The 21,198-nt window shown below is 36.8% G+C and overlaps 1 protein-coding gene across 1 annotated transcript in view; it reads right to left on the bottom strand.

Annotated features, from left to right (window-relative positions):
- Positions 1–21,198, bottom strand: part of LOC124159740 (dynein beta chain, ciliary-like) — a 255,329-nt gene that overhangs the window by 140,489 nt on the left and 93,642 nt on the right. The window contains exons 25-30 of the mRNA XM_046535651.1: positions 20,796–20,910; positions 19,294–19,401; positions 17,483–17,649; positions 13,018–13,183; positions 11,844–11,967; positions 8,704–8,852 (exon numbers count right to left, since the gene is read on the bottom strand). Coding sequence (XP_046391607.1) covers positions 8,704–8,852; positions 11,844–11,967; positions 13,018–13,183; positions 17,483–17,649; positions 19,294–19,401; positions 20,796–20,910 — 829 coding nt within the window. The remainder of the gene's footprint in view (positions 1–8,703; positions 8,853–11,843; positions 11,968–13,017; positions 13,184–17,482; positions 17,650–19,293; positions 19,402–20,795; positions 20,911–21,198) is intronic.

Genomic DNA, 21,198 nt, shown 5'->3' with positions numbered 1-21,198 from the left:
TGCATCCTCATCCTCACGGCATCTCTCTAAGTGCGGCGGTTCATCTCTTCCGCATCCCCTCGGCGGTGACCGGCATATGGATGGCATCTGTATAAAAGGATGCACTCATACTCTTTGCATCTGGATGACATCCAGCTGCCAAAAAGAAATTTGATGGTTTGTGCCGGCTGGGTTCTAATGACTGACATCATTCCTATTCCCAGCAGAAGAGAGGTGTAAGGTGTGAAGATTTTAGTTCCATCTGCCTAATAACAAATGCATAGAAAATATTAATATGGATCATCAACAAGAAAATAGAAAGGAAAGCTTGAAAGAAATGGAAAAATGGATGAAGAACAATTTAGATTCGGAAAAGACAAGGGCACATGGGGAGCATTATTGGCACAAGGGCTGCTTGTAGAGCAGAGAATGGAGAACAAACCAGCATTCATCCCATTTATGGTCTTGAAGAAGGATTTTGATATGGATCAATTGGAATCGTGCAATCATGAAAGACATTGGGGAGTTCTATGATGACCATAGAATTGTCCACAACTTATATTTTAACCAGGCAGCTGTGATTAAATCTAGACCCAGCAAAGAAGCAAAATCAATGAAAGGAGTAAGCCAAGTGTGCATCATTTTTCAATATTATCATAGAGAAAGCGATTGATGAAGTTTCTGTAACACACAATACCAAAATGTGGTACTCAAAATAAATTATACTAAACCCTTAGTTTACATTGTTATGACAGTGGTGTAGCCACAGGGGGAGGAGTTGGATTTCCAGGTTACACAACCCCCCTTGAGCCTTGAAAAGAGGTGCCAAAAACAAGTAAGATGGCCTCAATAAATACCTATACAAAATTACATTTTTTGAGTCCTAAAAATCATGTTTTCAGTATCAAAAACCCCAATATTTTCCGAAGGAAGGCCCCCATTTGTGGTGTTTTCCATACACTACGGAAGGACCCCAAAATCTCCAGTAAACACCCCCATTTCAAAATCCTGGGTACGTCTATATGTTATGATATATCTTAGCTTTGATGTAAAGTTGTGAATGAAATTCAGTTTACTTGAAAATTCATCACTTACGACAGGGAATTGTCTCAATTAAATATTTTCACAGCAAAGGCCTTCATTAACCATCTCGTATAAAGCCATTTAAATACATGTGTTAAAATCAAGGAGTATCGGTGACGTTGGAATGAAATAATCAACATATGGTAATCAGGTAAACCTCTGAATCCAAATATTGCTCTGTTTGAAGTCATTTCAATTCACATTGCATTCACAATTCCGACATCCCCAAACAAAATCCTCAAAGTACTGGTGGCCCAGGGTAAGGAACTGGCCCTCCTACCTTTAATGTGTGATATTTAATCGCCTGTGGCATAACCTCAGGTGAGCTCTAACCTCACCTATACAATCCAAACTTCGGGCTAATCACAGAGTGAGTGAGTTTTATGTTTAGATTTATTATCAGCATCCCTACATACAATATAGCACTATTGATATCATGGGTTTTTCATTAGAAAGAATGTATAAAAGAATATGAAATGCTTGTCCTTCATTTATTCTGACAAGACCCCAAGAATTTGAGTAAAATTCAATTCTGGAAGCTCAGGTGGTCTATTAGCTTAATGGCACAAAAGAATTCAGGCAAGAAACACCGAAGTCAATAGTGGCAACAAGAATTATTTAACAGTTTCTCTTTAGTTTTTAAATTGAATGCTTCAACGTCTTCAAATCTTTTGGGACCTATATTGAGGAAAATTAATAACAGTCATTGTTTACAACTTTTGTGGACCATCTCTGGCATCTAACAAAGCAAATATCCTTCCATTTTTATGATCATGCAAATGTTTTGCGGTCATCTACTTTACTACCAATAGCTTAAAAAGACTAAACTAAGAACAAATGCAGGAGCTAAGAGTGTAATATATTGAAGTAAGATTGGATGTCTCATAAAAGAAAGTATAAGATGAAATGCATGAATGTGGGAAGAACGGATATATTTTGGGAGATATCCCTTGATGCCATAGATGGTCGACTGTTGGAGTTCATGACACCGAAGAAATTGCAAAACAATGATGGAATAGCCCAATTTCTCATCTAAGTTGAAGAAAGAGAGTTTTTCTTTAAAAGTGTTTTTTGCTAACTGTCACCCAAGTTAACGTTTCAAATAGCCTCCACTACCAAAGATAAAATGCAAGTTAATTATAACTAGTATATATTCATGCATGCACAATTTAAATGGGATAACTTTAACCAAACTCTAAAAATACCAATCTATAATTCACATAAATGAGTGAACTTTGAACCATCTCCATCATTTCCTAGGAGAGATGGGTTTAGTTATGGGCATACAGTGATGTACACTTTCAATTACATAGCCTACAATAGCTAGCTAAAGAACTTACACACTACAGAGGACTTGCTTCATATAAATATGGGAAAAACTGACTACCTATAATACAACAACTTTCAATTGCATGCCAAGAAAATAGGAATGTACTGAGGAATATAAATATATTACACCAGTTTAAAGGTTGATAGCTCTGACAGTGATAACTGAAAAATAAAATCATTTTTACACTACAAAGCAGAGCATACAAATATTTACATCAAAGTGCACTTTAAAAAGTTTTAAGGCACTTGTGTTTAAATAAACAATCTGAAATCTATTACTTATCTACTCACGGTAAACTTGGGCAATTGATTAACCTCCTGCAGCATGAATGTAATGAATTGATTGCTAATGACATATCAAGAAAATTGATGTTTTGGTACTTATAATACTTTCACTTTTGCTGTAAGCTGAAATCTAGGTTCATTCAAAAATTTAAAAGAATATCCACACATATCCTTCACCTACAATGCGTCACATATTGTATATACCTTGTTCTTATGAGTCTAGTAGAATAAAAGGAATATAAACAAAACCATTGACTTATTGCTTTAAACTTTAAAACAGTTTCCTACGACATTTTGTACATTACACAGCATGTTAGTTTATCCACCTTTGCTATTCTAATGCAGTAGCAGCAAGAACTCTCTTCTACATGATCCACTTTCAGAACCTAAAGCAGAAGAGGCTGCTAAGTCCAGAATATTACTTTAAAAAGTTGAGGAAAGATATTTGTAAAGCATACACTTAGAAGCCCAGTTCCATGAATCACTATTGAATCATCCTCCTTTCAAAACTGTCATACCAAACACGACAAGGATATCCTTCTTAGGCTATATTACATGACCAAACAAATGTCAAAATTAGAGATAATAAATTTAAAAAATCATCCTTGGGGAGAAGGATGGATTGATATTTGTTAAAGCTTAGGTTTGAGAGCCTACTATTTTGCAATATGACACCATCTCATCATTATTCACTGGAATACAAAAAACATATTTGCACGCATGCAACTTGATTTGTTCTATTAAATTTTTTGAATATCTTTAAAAAAAATGATAGTACACATAACTAGGAATACAAAATTCTGATGCTCAAATCAAAATTCAAAATCAATGCAAGATTTCAAAATTCTAAGAATTAAAAAAAATAAGACAAATATTTTCAATTGTGAGATGACATCTCCTCACTGACATGCACACACAGTATCATGGGTATCAAGGATCCATATTAGCTGTCTGAAAAGCATATGCCTTTAATCAAATACAGGTTTGAAATACACCACACATCAAGTGGGGTTTTTGAGTGGGGTGGGCTTTAGGATGGTCCGAAAAATGACTTTCTTTCAAGTTCAAATTTACCCTACACGGGAAAGTTGTCAACTTATACAAGGAGCTCAGACCCTAATGTTTTTTCAAAATCGGATATACCAACCATTGCCAACAGAGCCCAATAATTCAAAATTTTAAAAAATTGAGGCAGAATCAGGAGACAAAAACCTAGAGAAAAGAAAGCACTGCAACTAAGCCAGTTTCTGCAATAGTCAATGATTAACCACCTTTCAGCATTACATTTATGAAATTAAAAAGTTTATTAAAAGAAAATTATGGTTTTACAATGAATGATCACCAAATTTTGAATGTAGTCAACCTTCACATCACCCAAAATATAAGCAGCCACTAAAGTAAATTGCGACCTCAATAAAACCAGGCATTGCATGTTTTTTAGTGGGACAGATGGTCCATTTATAGAGATGGCAATGATGATAATAATAACGTCAAAAGTGTAGAGCTTCTAAGTACCTTACCTGATGACAAAATTCTCGCGCGGAAAAACAACTCTCTCTACTAGGCTCTCATTTAAATTTATTTTCACACTTCAATAGGAATTCATTCTAAAAACCAATCACCTTTTTGGTTCACCATAGGATTCACATCATAATTAGGTCTTTTTCAGCCACATACTGAAAAATATTGCTGCTTACACGCTGGAAAATGCTACGCCCTCTTATCTCACATGAATATTAATTCATGCATAAAAAATTAGTTTTCTTTCTGGTTAACTCATTAATATATCATTTCAAATACCAGACACAATGATATAATGACTAATTGCTAATGTTAAAACGCCTTTTCCTTGAATGAAATAAAATTAGTGCCTTAAAAAGTAATGAATATTTTAATTGAGCATTTGATAATTTACAGATTAGATTAACTGCTTATACAGTGGAACCTCGATCTATCATTTTTCAAAGGGATGGACAAAAAGATCGATAAATGCAGGAAAATGATTAATGCCGGAATGTTTGACTAGGTTGCCTATGCAGTAGGTAACGCAGGATTTTGGCAAGCTATTGTGATATTCTTTAAAGGATTCATAGAAGAATTTAGCTGTAACAGGAATATTTGAATTTATGGAAACTCATCGGGCATGTTCTTGGTTAGACTATCATCTCTTTCAATTCCTAATGTAACCAATGCCGCTTGGCATGGTGCATGATCAGTTTGAAATGTGCGTTCACGAGGGAAGGAGAGCTTATGCATTGTCATGTAACGTGTTTGAATGTGTGTGTGAACAGTGAAGCATGAATGGACTCGTGTGTTACATGTTTCCCCTCCCCTCCCCACAACTCAATGCTTCCAGATTCCGGGGTTTTTCCATTTGTGTACGTACCAAGTGAAAAGTCCACGTCTTCCCCATCCCATCCTCCAAGCAACGCCTGTGTGCAGCGAATGGTGGGTGATGCAATCTACACCCCCTCCCCCTACAAACAGAGAACATACTTCAGCAAAACCCCTACGCCCTTATAGTGAGGACCCGAAAGAAACCAGCCTCTTCCCAGGTTCCCCCCACCTGCCCCAACCTCAGAAAACCAACTCTCTTTGGGATATAAAATCCGGACGTACTCCAGCTTCAGGACATACATCAACACTGACCTCGTATTGTGGCCGAAGGCTGTGCCGGATTACTGAGGCGTCTTGCCCGATACGTGGACGAGAGATAGAGAGAGAGGAGAGAAATGCGGAGGTTGGACCGAGTGGTGAAAAAGTGGAAACAGGAGAAAAGAATGGTAGATTTCCCGCGCCACGAGGAAGAAGGTCACCCCATGTCGTCCTGCATTGACCATTCTCTCAACCATCGGTGAATAAAGGTGCAGCAACCCCGACAGGAGCTAGCCGAGAAGGTTATACCCCATCCAAGACCGAGAGCCGGAGAGCCTATAAGCAAAACTATCATCCCACATTACGTTCACCCCCCAAAGTTAAGAAGATTCTCTTAAAAATCTCCATTTGCCCCCAATCAGGAATAGAAGAAAATTCCCATGTTCTGTGGAAATGTAAACCCAGTAAAATTTGTCCCTTGCATTTTTTGTTACCCCTTTTGCCCTCCCGTTTTCCCCGTAAATGAGAGAGTATTTTAGTATTACGGACAGACTGTATTTTTGTATAGTGTTTAAGATTAATGCTGGTGTTGTCACTTCATTTTTTTGTATTCACGCCAAAGACTAATTAGAAGTGAAGATTCTTATTCCATTTTTTTTATTTCTCTAATTGTCATTTGTTTTGGAAAAAAGCAGATCGATTTTCGTTCTTTTCACAGGCCAGTAGTGTACTTAAAGTAAAGATGATTGTCCATAATTTCATGTATTTCTGTGCATTTTTCCTTGTTTTTTTATCGCATTACATTTTCTGTGATACTCCTAATCTGTGCAGTAAGCTCTCGTTATTTCGCGCACGCCAGCCATCGGCAAAGAACCACACCCACAACACATTTTCCCCCCCTCTCCCCAACCGACCCACATCCCACAACCACTTGCCCGACACACGACCCTCCCAGCGAACCCTCCCCCACTCACCCACAATCCCCAACCACGTCTTCATACTATGGGAACACGAAACCTCACTAAAAAATGTTTGCATGCCATCTCGGCATTTTCACTGCTACCATGGATTTCTGTCTGATGTAAAAATCTTTATTTATCAAACACCATTTCAAATACATACATATTTTCAAGAGCAATGAGCACGTTTTATGACATAAAACAACCGTTTTTGCCAGTGCAGTGATTGGCTGTGGGATGGATCATATGGGCCAAAAATAGTCCACTATCTGAAATGTTCCTTTCTAATAGGTATATTTTTAATATAATTGAGGCATTTGTTTAAAGCATGAACATGTGTGGGTTAATTGGCAGTGGCACGTCCACCTGATCCTCGGCTTCATCTGACTTCTTGTTTTCACCAGGTAGCTCGCTCTACCCCCACTCATTCCGACATGTGCTAGTTGACAACCCGAGTCATTTTGCAATATTTACAAGCTTTTCCCCTGGATTCTTTTCTTCTTCAATTATTTTCAGTCCATCTTTTACAGTTCTCACTAGCTTCTTCGGAAGGGGCAAGGGCCGAAGACTAATAAAGAAAACTAATAAAATTGAAACCTGACTTAATTCAAAGCCACACTAAAGACACTCCCCACTTTGAAGTCAACCATAGTTGTCTTCAAGAAGTCAGCAATGAGTTGACCCGTCTGAAAGCGGCCTCAAGTGAATTGACTGTGTGAATTTTACACCATAGATGGCACAGCGCCATGCTGGATTGAAATGGATGCTGTGGACACCACGGCAGCAGTCCTCAGTGGCATGCCATCAACGGCACGATTCGACTCGTTTGAAGGCATTCATAGAGACCTATGGTTATTTGCAAGCATGGCACCTAAAAGTGGCCTTAGCCACTAATTTCCAATTATTGTAGCACCAGATATCAGATGAATTTGAATGGCTGGCAGGGAGTAACAAAATATCCTGAAAGGACATCCCTTCGTCAGTGACTCTGACAAGTGAGATTTATAGCATAATTCCTAAATAATAACCTGATATTCTGTTTTTGGAAAAAATGCCAGATCAACTTCCAAGAAGCTCGACTGTGAGGATATAGAGTTTCGCCAGAATTCTAAATCTATGTCATATTTTTCCAACAATTTCCTTGCTTACAATGCGTAAATAATGTCAGAAATACATGGTGTTTGGTCTCATTTTTCTTTAATCTCATGCATATTACTAATATTTCAATCCAGTATAGGCATAATACTAATTGCTGAAAGTCTTTGCTAGTCACCTTTTGGGTCAACAGGCGATTCATGTGGCAGTTGACCTCCAGAAACGGAGAGCTTTGAAGCAGGTAAGCTTAAAAAGGTCATTGGGTGAGAAAGGGGTAGCAATGAAACACGTTTCTATTATTCTCGTATAGCTTGATATATTCTTTCAAAGCCAATAATTTATGGTTTCCGTACCATGAAACCTGGTTGAGCCATGATCTGGGGCCTTTTGGTTGGTCACTGACAGGAGGAAAGCATCAGAGGTGGGGCCAAGGGCTGATTGAAGGGCAGATTTTGGGAAATGTGCAACCTAGTAGTAGTAGGTGGTTAGTATCCTACGGCACCAAGCTTCTCCCTATGTAGTTCCATCTCTTGAGGAAGATCCTAACTATATGCCTGTCTTTATTAGCCATAAATGGCACATTGTAAATACTTCAATTCATTTTTGTCTAATGATGGATGCAGGAAAAAAATACATTGGGACCATAATCTTGAAACGATCAATGCAGGAAAACGATACTTTGGGTAACAATATATAAGGGAAAAACTTACATTGCCTATTAAGAATTTTATTAGGGACCAGACACGGCAAACAATGGATGGAGGAAAATTATAAATGTGGGAACAATAGATCAAGGTACCACTGCAGATAACACTGCAGTAAAATTGCAAATTTGAGTTAATAAAGCTTTTAACTTGAATGGATAATTGATAACTAACCAAATTAACTTCACATTTTCATTATAATTTGAGGAATTCTAACTTCACTGGAAAAAGACTGAATTAATATGGAACAAACTCTTGCCATTATCAGAAAAAAAATTCATGGATTTGTCACTAGAAAACACATCAAAGGTAATATGAAAAGACTACAGATAAACAGCAATAGCAATAATAAACATCATGTAGCCTAAAAATATAGGGATACCATAATTTGTAATATACAAATACAATACCAATATGAAATCAACATGGTGGTTGCACCAATGTATTAACATTATTTGGCATGCAAACTCTCAATAGAGTAGTTGATTAATATGGCATACCTTAAAATTCCCTATGAAACCAGTGGGAATTTCCAATGCAGACACATAATTACTTTGATTAGAAGCATTGACAAAGATACATACCACAATTTAACAGAATATGCCTCACATGTACAATCATCAACTACCCATTCATATTGTTTAATCAAATATTAAGATGATCCATGGACAAACCTTTGTTGCCTCCATCAGCTGCGCCCAATGTCGGTCTCTAATTGCTGGGTTCTGCAGCTCAGCCACAGCTCGTAATGATGTAAGCATGTTTTTCACCAGAGCATCCAAATTCAGATACAGATCCCAACTCTTTATTTCCTTATCGAATCCTAAAATAAAGGAAGATAACAAGTGTTTACCACTAGAAGTGCCGGACCAATACCGCTACCTCCAACTGCCACAGCGGTCACTTTGACTGCTGCAAAGTTTCTGCTGAGGCTTCATTTTTGATTGAATAATTAGAGTACATGGGGTTTTTATAGACCAGTATTTGTCCTTATTAAAGATTTATGTTGCATTGACTTCACTAATTTAAAAAATAATGTCTTTGATTAACCTCTAGTAACTTATTATTTACGATACACTTTGAAATATAGCCAAAAATCTATGAGTATACATAACTGGTGCTTATAGTGGTTTACATATACGATATAAATGAGGAAAATTATAAGCGACCTTTTTAAATTATATTATTAATGTACATGTAATTATTTAGTATATAAATTTACTATTTATCTTTGAGAACACCCTACAAATTTAGGAATTTAATATTTTTGCTGTTTGCCGCGTATGGGCTTCTCACACCGTTTACCACGCTGTTTTGTTTTATTGCTACATTTTTTTTTAAATGACACTGTCTGCGTTTCTGTAATTCCTTTACCCCTAATTGTCTTCGGAATCACTATTTAGGATCTGGGTACTTGGACGAAATGTTGTGTAAACAGATCTGAGCTAATAGAAAGTTTCTTCTTGAAATTGTCTCTTTTATAACTTCTTTATAGAGAATCCACGCATTAATGCTGCATAGATCTAGAATACTTTTGAAAACATGCAGTGGCCAACGCCTTCTGGCTGATCTTTTGGAGAATTTTCAGAGTCCACTGCATCAACGCCACATTTTGTTGTGTTGTAAAACTTTACTGACTTGGGGAGTTCTTGGCAAAATATCAATTGAAGGGTGTAGAGTACCCAAGACCAACACATTTTTTTTTAACTTTCCCCAGATATATTGTCAAAGTCATACCATCCTTCTTGAGAAGTTTGGAGTCATACAACTAAAAATGTGATTTTTACAATTTCGGGTATTTTTGTCGCATTCTGTTCATTGTCCCTACAAGACTTGTGCCTGCCTCCTTCTGTCTTTGGGCTAGCTAGGTGGATGTGAAATTAATATCAGAGGTAAAGTTCCGTAAAGTTGTGAGACCTTGCTTGTTACTTGATAATAATAATAATAATATTTATTTGCCTGGAGATCTTGGTACATACATGTTCCATGATATATGGCACGTCAATGTTTAGTTACAAAAAAAGACATTTAAGGAAATAATTATAAACATTACTCATACAGAACATATTTACATAGTTAAATATTCATCAATAGAATAAAATAAATGTGTCAAAAAGAACTCCTTCACCTTAAATTTAAAAGTAGACATTTTTTCCAAGCTCTTAATGTTTCTAGGAAGCTTGTTGTATAGTAGTAGGCCCATGTTAAGGGGGGAAAAGGCTGGTTTTACTGGTTCTGATGAACTTTACATGTAAATTGCTAGAGATCCTGGTGTAGTGGTCGTGAATACTATCGTTGGTAGCATACAGACCAAGATTGCGTTTAGCACAGATGATTGCACTCAACATGTAAACACACGGAATTGGGAGAATGGAGAGTTTCTTGAAAAGAGGGCGACAAATAAACCTATGCAAGGCATCCAGGAGAGTGGTTATCCTGCGGACTTTAATACTGCATCACAATCTTGCGTTAACTCATGATTGTGATGAACTGATTGTAACTTGTAAAAAGCTTGTAATGTAGCCAGAGCCAAAAAAAATCGTTCCCCACGGGAAGAAAGAATGGGCGAAACACTGAACAGTTCCTGACTTCACACCCGAGTAAATGATACTTTGTTCAGATTATGCCTAAAGTGTGAGTTCCTCTACGCCACGTAGTGTCACATCGACAAACTCTGAAGGCACAAAATTTGAAATTTCAGGCGCACTTGAATTTTTCGAATATTTGTACCTCTGAAATTTCATAAATCCAATGTATGTAGGAAGAGGGTTAACTGTACGTCCAATTTACGAGCATTAATGAGTGGGTAACCATAATTCCACAGGAACGAAGCTTATTATATGATGTTGAGTGCATATTGAAGTATCTCCTACTGAAGAAAGGTTCTAACCAAAATTTACCCTATTGGACACAGTACAAGAAGAGAACTTAAACGAAGATCAATGATGATAACGTAGCGAAGTGTATATCCACCTAAATGCCGTTGCAATTTCACGGCACTCCCTAATAAAGTTCATTTAGTAACCGCCGGGACCGGGACTGAGGTTCGTAATTTCATAATAATGAAAACTTCGTGATAACGTTTCTTTTACTCTAGATTGGATAGGCCTTTTCGTCCGGACCAATGAATTGCTTCGTAACAACGTTGTTTGTATTAACGAGAGTCTACTGTAATTACCACAGTAAGATTGGTTCAAAGTTCAAGATAATGGACCCATCCAGTGGTGGATTTTCTGGGATAAACATCCCCCCACCCCCAAGAGCTCAAGAGAATTTTTTATATAAAAATATCTTAATGTGACAAATTTTTTTAACTGATGTCAGAGTGATGGAACACTCGCAAACAAAACATAAAACTATTCACATAGACGTAAAACTCATCATTTTGAACAATTTATCCTAAATATTTTCTGGGGGAGGGCCCCAGCACCTCCCACTTACCCTGGCGGTTATTCCATACCCCCCAGATCCTTCAGTATTAGCTGCGCCCAAAACCCCCCTAGACTTAATTCCTAGCTGCACCACTAGACCCACATATAGCCGAGTAACCTTATGGCCCCTCAACTTGGTTATATTCACTCCGCTCTAAATTTGTTTTACCTTGAACTTAACAGGTATCACATGATGAATATATCATCAGTGAATTTCAGCTAAAACTCAAGTTATAGGTAATTAAAGGATGGGATGGAAACCTCTCCTTGTATGTATGTATATCTGCATGGTATCAGTACAACAATAATTATAATCATTCATTATACCATGAAGGCCCACAATGTAAACACAAAATACAAGTTGAGAGTTAAAGATGTCTTACCTCTAATTTCTTTCCCAAACTTCTTACACTCAATATCCATACTTTCCACATCAATCTTCTTCCAAGGAGTGGTTTTCCAGTCATCAACGCAAGCTTCAACAATGCCAACGAAATCCCACAATTGCTGAAAATCAAAGATAAGCAACATTGGAAATGAAACATCAAATATGAACAACAAACTCCTGATTATCCGGCTGTGGTTTATCCGTGTTGTGGCTTATCCAAGCATGAGTTTTACTCTTTTCTGATTTTTTCTGCGATCTTTAAAAACAAATATAAAATGATGCAAAAGCACCTGGATATTTGCATTTTAATGATAGGCTACACTAGACTCATTATTTCTATTCGAATTCCCTTTGTAAAATGGAATTATTCTAATTACTTGCTGACAAGGAATGTTTCAAGTCTGCTTGAACATCTGCCGTATTGACAATCCGCAGACGTTGACGATCAGCCACGGGAAAAAACTTGTTTCTTTTTTAAAGATACTTCAATGTTTAACCAATTGTAAATTAGGAAAAATGTTATTAGCGCCCGTTGCCTTCATGGGAGTTCCGTGTTCCTGTTTTCCTAGCATCGCGGTGCGAGATCGCGCTCAGTGATCACGGATCCGCATCCCGCAGCAGTTACATCCAGGACAACTTGTGGGAGACACGACTACGCAGCGTGGTGTCTGACAGTGTAGTTTCTGACATCGCAGTGGTTTTGAAGCATTCGTGGAAACCACTCTTCAGAATCCGTGATCTTGCAGCCACGGATGGGCGGTTTTCGGAAACCAGTTATGACATGGAGCAGTAGGGATGCAAGTATAATCACGTTTTTGTCGCAAAAAAGATCGCGGTCAGGAAAAAAAAATGCTCTTAAATATTCTGGAAAGCAATCTAAAATAACAGACGATGTTCATAAATGATATTTAAACATTTGATTTATATGAATTATGAAAATTAAATGATATTGAAGTGAAAGTTTGGATTATTTGTGTTTTCCGATTATTTGTGCTGCCTCCCCCCATCATTAGCCCGGATAATCGGGAGTATGCCCCACATGAAAGGAGTATTACCAATCAAAATACGCCTGTTTTAACTTTTTTTTAAATTTAGGAAAAAGAAAAGCTAACTTTCAAAATATAATAAATGTACAGTGAAACAATAATGCCAACATATATGACTAGTACCTTTAACAGAACTATTTCCTTTCTGCATTGAAACAACTGCTTGAACTCTGGTACAACAACTTCAAAAAGAGATGCTGACTCCATTATTTTATTCATTTCATTTTCATATGATAATATTAAATTCTGTATTCGGTCCAATTGACGATACGGATTTGGGCAACCAAACCTGAAAAACAATTTAATGATGAAGATTATCAATAAAGGAGTACTTAAGACTTCACACTGAAAGACAACATGGTAGACTTTATCTTATCAGAGACTGATGGACAAGATGGTTAAAATGTGGAAAAAATGTCAATTTTAAACATTATTATTGAAAACATTTCATTCACGGGAAAGCACCAATGGAACAACACAATTAGCTGCAAAATTATCATGTTATTTTCAAACTTAAAGAGCTTAGTTAAATTTAAGACACTGTGAAGGAGTGTGTCCCATTTGTTGCATTCATGCTAGTCAAAAAGTTACCATAAAATTTATGCATATTATTTACCAGTGCTAAGCCTCGAATTAGAAAGCTAACAATGTGATTCCAAGATGCTGCTAACCAGTTAAGGCATTAATATAAAAACAATGAGTAACGAAAGTGCTCTTCAAATCAACACAGAATACAAACCATAACAGTAGAACCTTCCATTTACCAACCTCTAATTAATGAAAAAACACCATTTTAAGAACTACTCACATGCTTCCAATCATATGAGTAGGGGAAGCAGTTAAAATGAACCTCTGATTTGCAAAACCAACATTTTATTGTTTTATGAACTGCCCTAGGAGTGACATCATGACTAAAGATTTTGCATGCAAATTAAAAAAAGAGCTTGTATGGAAAACAGCTACCAGGTGGACAGTGGAATTCATGTATTGATGTGTTGTTAATTGGCTTGAAATTGAAGGAGTGTGTAACTGAACCTCATATTGTTCATCTGAAAATCTCACTATTGGTACATATGGCTATGATTTGCTGGTAATTGGAGAAGAACACTGAGTAAATGAATTTTTAAAAGCTAGGGATGGGCGGATCCAAGATTTATTTCCGAACCGGATCTGGATCAGATACCTGATTTCAGGTGATGGATCTTCGGATAATTTCAGATCCAAATGCATTTTTAATGACCTGCTATAAAACGAAGTAATTACATGTTCAGGTTTCTTCTGGATACATACAATCAAAGGAACGCTGTTTACATTGCCATGTACATTTTACTATTTTTCTGCAGTGCTTGCACATGGCTTACATCAAGTTCTCCTTATCTCATTAAAAATGCTTATACCAAATGAATGACATTTTTATCAGTATATCATTAAATTAAATTGCATCTGCGCAATCTGCAAGACAATTATCAAGTTTAGAACAACACTGACATCAAGTGCGACTAGGTGCGGGAACAGAAAGAGACAACCGGTCAGTGAGAGGTAAGGGTGGACAGCAGAAACACAAGAAGGAGAGGTGGAGGAGAATGAGTGTGCTCCCTCCATCTCCATAATGAGGCTACGAATGAGGGAGTCAAGTCGCTAGTTTGTGACGTCATTGCCTTCAATGCGAAGCCGGTCGAGCTACGTGACATATGCAGCTGGCGTTTCCAGTCTGTCTCTTCTTGTTTGAGGGTTCTAATGCTACACTTTTTTCTTAGAAATTGAGCTGTTTGGACATTTCCTATATTGGTATAGTCTTGTTTTGACTATAAAAACTTTTTGTCAATCAATTAGAGATCAAAAAACCTATATACTGTCAGAAATGTGTTGCGTTTGGTCTAATTCTTTTTTAATCTCAGGCATATCATCCAATTGGTGAAAGCTATTGAGACATCATTGTGCCCAGTAAGTCACTCAACTAGCATTTGTCCTCCAGAAATGGAGAATTGAAGTAAGTAGGACGAAAAAGGTCAGTGGGTGAGATGGGGCACAGATGAAACATGTTTCAATTGTTCTCGTGTAACTAGATATTTTCCTTCAAAGATTATGATTTATGGTCTTTGTGGTCTCGGAAAGGAAAAGAAAACATTGGAGGCATGGGCTGATGGACGTCCAAGGATGGTTTTTTTGAAATATGCGACATAGTTAAGATTGATGTGATGATTATCCTATGGTACTGGGATTCCCCGATGGTAGTTCAATCTCTTGGGAGGAGTCACACTATGTGCCAGTCGTATTTTGTAATAAAATTTTCCACGGCTGAAATTCCGTTGCATATCTCTTACGAGAGCTTTAAAAAAAGAAGTTCATGAGTGGGACAAGTATCGCAGTGCAACAGCACATACAATGAGAGGATCGGAACTCTTTCCACTCCCTCTCATGGGACACTGCATTCAACGAAGCATTAATTTAAAATTCCAGATCCAGATCTGATGCCTTCAGCAAATTTGGATCCAAAGTATCCTGTGAAGGGCAATATCCGGGGATATTTTGGATCCGAGGTATCCAATCTGACCATCCCTAAAAAAACATAGGATGGCATACCATAGGCAAGTTATCAATACAAAAGGAATTCTCGAACTATTCATCGGGTAGACATGGCACATCTTCCATTTTGTCTCGTAGTTAACAAATTACACTGCTAGAAAACACAATAGTTTGTATCAAGATCTCAGCCAAGCTCTAGCACAGCGTTAATCAGTTCAGTTCACGGCCTTGGAGTGCTCTCCACACACCCCCATCAATGATAGTCAGCCTCCTGCACAGATGGAGTCTTTTCCCTGCAAGAAGCCTTGCCGGCCTTATTGCTACAGATCTTCCTTTGAGACTCCATACCCACCTGCTGGGTAATCATTCAGTTGGCTAGTGTTGAGCGATTTAATTGGTGGAGTTCCATGTTTTGTATTTTTCATGCTTAAGACGACTAATTGCTGACAAAATAAACATCATACCCCTGCACCCTGATTATGTAACTGTGAGAAGGGTGAGAGCGATGTCGTTGCCACGGGCAACGTGATTCCCACGACGGAAGGTGATAGCGGCGATTATGAAACCGTGATCGCACTCTTTATCACGCTGCGAGCGTCATCGGCCTATCACATTCGAAAACGATGGTGACAAGCATATGCCGACAAAAAAACGAGCACGAAATTCAAATATTAGCAAAATATTATTGTTTATTTAATTTTAAAATGCCCTATAATTGAGTAAAAACCAATAACATTCTTAATTATTTCTACTGAAGTGCTCTCTTGACATTATTAGTTGTACACGTTGTTCAATTGTTATATGCGTATGGTAGTGAATTCGATTGAGCAGCTTTATTTTCACACAGCAAATTGGAAAGTACTGCTAATTGAAGTATCTGTGATTTAAACGTCGATTACTTTATATCGAAGTTTAATTATCAACATGTGACAAGTACGTTCTCCAATATATCAACATCGTTAAACTCCTTTTTGATTTTTTAATCACCATAAATCAACTATTAACTACATACACTCAAATCGCTGGCACGATTACACTTCCATTATCATTTCAACATTAATTAGTTTCAATCCAAGGTCACGACTTTTCAACCATTCTCTACGATATAGCAAATATAATGCCTGCAGCATCTCCCGGCGAGCATAAGCATAATAGATTACGTTATCACACATCGAAAAGTAATACTAAACTTTCCCCATAACTTTACCATAATAAGAGTACTTTATCATAATATTACCTATTGGCAAAGTGAAGTACTTAGCCTTGAACTGTCTCCATTTTATGTTTTCGTTGTTTGTTATTGTTATTTCAAAGACTTCGCAGACGACGCATTCTCGGACAGAGATGTGTCGAAGGATTTCATTGGCTCTTCAGATTTCCCAATGATACCAACCTCAAGCGCTCGTACCTATATGATAAGCGTGATAACAGCGGCTTACATGATCGCATGATACAGCGGAACGTGATAGGAAAACATGATGGTCATCTATCGCCATCGTCGCTGTCACATTTACATAATTGAGGTGCTGTTTTCAGAGTTATATTTCCACTGTCACCAGTAAAATGGGTGACCCCTGTTTATTTTCAAGTTAACTGGTTGTGCAATGTTACGAAAACATAAAGAGATACACCTCATAATACTTAACCCATACTGTAACAGGGACTGTTTGGCCCAGCTATATTTATTATTTTCTATATTTATATAATGAGCCTGCTGATGGTAGACTACCAATCACTCATTATAACCCAATTCTTGCTACATGCTGCACTCACTTCATCAAACTTCCAATGTATAACTTAAATAAAAATGTTGTAACCCTCTACATATAGGTTTATAAGTCCTCCTCAAAAGTTCAATTTGAAGCACTTGGCAAGATCAATCTAGGTTTCTTTTTTTCATTGAATGCTCTTGAGAGTTACACCATGACCTACAGCTACATGTTTTAAGTTCTCAATACCACAAAATAGGGTAAATAAAAATTTTCTTTCGAAAAGGTACACATTTCATTCAAGAAAAAGTACTTTCCAATAATCTATTGTCTCAATGAAAATATAAACATACTTAAATATATCCGATTTCCTGAAAACTTCTCGAAGCTTCTGCTGTCTCAGGTCGAAAGACATTATTCTCTTTCTGATATGTCCAACTTCAATAGCTTGCAAGGGAGCAACCTGACCTTTGACAGCTATAGCAATTTTCTTCGTATTCAGCCACTTTTCAGGTAGAGTCTGCAAATCAAATAAGAAGATGAAAAATAATCTTTGCCCACAAAGAATGTCCCGTAATAAACACAAAGTTCAATTAGTCATTGATATTTTCAGCAGGTATTCAACTCAGAACAACTCATAATAAATAAGGAAGCCATTATCAAACTACAATCATGGAATGAACGAAGTCAGTGCCCAAGAGCACAAGTCCCAACGTTAAGCCGTCAACCAGGACCCCACAATGCAGAACAAGAATCACTTTTGAGCTTTGAGGGAGGGCCTTCCATCCCCACCAGTGGAATAGGGAGTTCAAGCCCAAAGAGGAAGGGGAGTGTCCAACATAAGAGACTCTTATGATGAATCATGTCATGTCATGATATGAGTCCAGGTCCCCATAAAAAAGAGATTTCTTCATGGAGGTAAATTAAAAAATATATTTTATCGTCATTTCCCCCACAAACGGCAGTTTTCTCACTGAACAGAAAATTTCAGAATACAACCGAAAAGCCATTTTTGCTGCAACAATTATATCCATCAAATTAAACATTTGAAATTTCCTGACAGACAGTGGATAGGTGGATGTCTGTTATGCTTTGCCCCTCACAGATGGAACAAAGTGGTGTACAAAGCCATGGACAAATCAATTCGTTCCAATAATAGATTTTTGATGGCAGAGACTTTTTACAAAAAATCTAGTCCCTTTTGATTAGTCCACAGACCAAGGACATATTCACCCATGAGAGCTTTGAGTTAATTAAAATTTATATACTTTGAGAACAAATCAACTTTTCAGCGATTTTAGATACTTCCTCCTGATGGATTTTGTTTAAATTTTGGTTTACAAAAGCTCAAATTCACAGCTTTCACAATTGGTAATTTACATCAACAAGTTAGTGAGCGAGTGAATTTGCAGCTTCATATGCATTGAACGTAGAACTGAGAGGTTAGTTCATAGCATATCCCTTCATCGGTCATATTTATTCATATTTGCCCCATGCATTTATAAGTTTTTCCACTCAAAGGCCAAAATTATGATAGCTGTAAAAATGCATGATTTTACCCAGAAAATTCTGCATTATTAACCCAAAATTTCCTGGTTTTGAAAATTCAAGAATAATTGCTAGACTTCTAAGGTTTTCGTGAGTCTGGAGATGTTGCTTTGAGATATTACAGCTTTTGTGTGGTATTAACACATTCAATGCAGGCCCGATTTTCATTTAAGTCGTCAAAATCGGCCGTTAAAATAAGAAAGGAAAATAGGAGGAGGTTTCTGCACCATAACTTCCGTTCGAATACTGCTTTTTACAAATGGCACTCACAATTTGAAAGACGGAAGCTTGCTGAAGGCCATACGCATGATCGGAAGACTTGGAAGTGGATATTTGTCACGTACGGAGGTGGAGAAAGGGTTCCCCGCCCGACCGGCAGAGCATGTCAATTGACGTGCTCCACACTGAATGTGTTAATGGCAGAAATTTGCTGTGAACATTGCAAAGTCATAAAGAGTATTTTACGATGGCTATGGCCATCAACAGAAGAATAATGTGACCATACATGACGTGATCAGCATTTCATTTTTCTTCATCCATTCAGAGAATAAATAGACACAAAAAAAGAATAAGAAAAATATTCTACAAATTGTAAATTGAAAGAAAAAGAACAAACCTGCAGCAGAACATAGACTTCCTCGGGTAATTCTTGATCATAAGACTTCAGCAAGTTAATAGTTTCTTTCAGAGGTTCAAAAGGATCATCAGCAGCAGCAACACGCTCCTGAATAAAAAATTATGCATCACCAGTTTCGCTGAATCTATGTGAAAGTTACAAATTTATTAATACCCTTATAATCTGAAAAAATTGTCAGTTTTATTTACCATGTGATCAATTTCAAAAAACAAATCTTTGGGCAAAAAGGGAGACAATTAGACAGAAATGCACTGCTTCACAGAAAAAAATTCAAAACAAAATACCTACATTTATTATTATATAAATTATACGTCGGGATAGCGATCATCAAACGATCAATGCAGGAAAACATTACGCACTTGCGGGAGTAAGCTGCAGAACAAAATGGTTACAACAGATGGTGGTCATGATGCAGACCACGCAAAATATTTCTATAATATATATAGAATAATAATTTCTATAATTCTCATTATAAATGTAATTTTCATGGTTTAAACAAAACTTATTGTTTGAGTAATTATTTAATCAAGTCCCTGTGTGCTAACTTGCACCCCACGAGCCTTTGTTTGCACTGCAGTAGCGTGTAAAGTGGTTGCATTTTTATTAAAATTCACTGCTCCACTACTCTAAAAGTAGTAGAATCTCAGTCATAATTTTTTGTGAGATATTTATATGTACAAAGAACATTCTGTAAAATTTTCACTTGTTTACCTTCAGTACCTTTTTAGACATTGACCTGTGAAAATCGATGCTAAAAGACTTTCCTCATTGTTTGACAAGCTCTAGAATAAAATAGAGTGCATTCTCAGTGCTAAAACTTAAACTGCAAGCAGTTTTTTAAGTATTCAACTCAGAATTAATATTTTATTGGTGAGTCTCGTTTCCTTCATCAAAATTTATGGCATTAAAAAGTTAGCATTGACAAATTTTTCCTGAGTTTTTGCAGAAAGATTTTGACTAACTGTCTTTTATGATAGAAAAATTAAAAACATGGTTTCCAAGAGTTATTTTCATGATAAACACACTGGTTCTTAAATTATTCTGATATCTTTTAAAATAGCTTCGAAATTAAACTTTATGCAAACCATGTTTTTCATCAAAATTTGCCCAGCCGCCCTTTTAAATATAGCTCCCAAAAAAAAGTATGGCTTGCAAATTTTTTTTAAAATGGGGTTTTGTGATCGTCTACTTGTAGGGAACCAATGGTAAAAAAAATCAGGAAGATTAAAAATGTCGAGCAACAAATTTTACTCATATTGGGTGATTTGAAATGGAATGACCCTAAATCATTCTTTGCACTAAAACAGGCATAAACAAGCTGAAGCTACTTGAATAACTTCCTCATTGGTAAAAATATTTCTTTACCAATTCTTATCATAAAAATTTATCCTGTTCCATTCACAAGCCAATGCTTTCTCAGCTCATCCCTACATTTAACTTAAAAGGGTGGAGATATAAAATAACTAAAAGCTACAACATACCTTTACTTGGCGTAAGTAATTCATGATTGCAACCAGAGTGTCATAATCTCCTTCTGCTACTGGTTGCAAAAGATTTTCATCGGCTGCAGTTATGAAGTCTGATAATTCTGTCAAACTAATTAAATGACAGGATATTAATAACATACATGAAATGATTGAGTTCTCACTTTTTCAAATAAGGCTAAGGCTGCTGTTCTGAATAAAATCATGACCCACCTATTTGCCAAAATATTGGAAACAGTTGTTAACTTGAGGACTACTACACATCGCAATTCAGTATTCTGAATGGAGTAATCACAACTGAAATTCCACCTGAACTCTTCATTAACAAAATTTTCAGTCACGCAGTGACTCATTACTATTCTGAACAGCCATAAGGCAATAAAATGTTACCAGCTGGGTT

This window comes from Ischnura elegans, chromosome 5, assembly GCF_921293095.1.
Source record: "Ischnura elegans chromosome 5, ioIscEleg1.1, whole genome shotgun sequence".
Classification (NCBI taxonomy): Eukaryota; Metazoa; Arthropoda; class Insecta; order Odonata; family Coenagrionidae; genus Ischnura; species Ischnura elegans.
Note: the sequence above shows the minus strand (reverse complement) of the source record. Positions and strands in the feature narration are given on the sequence as shown.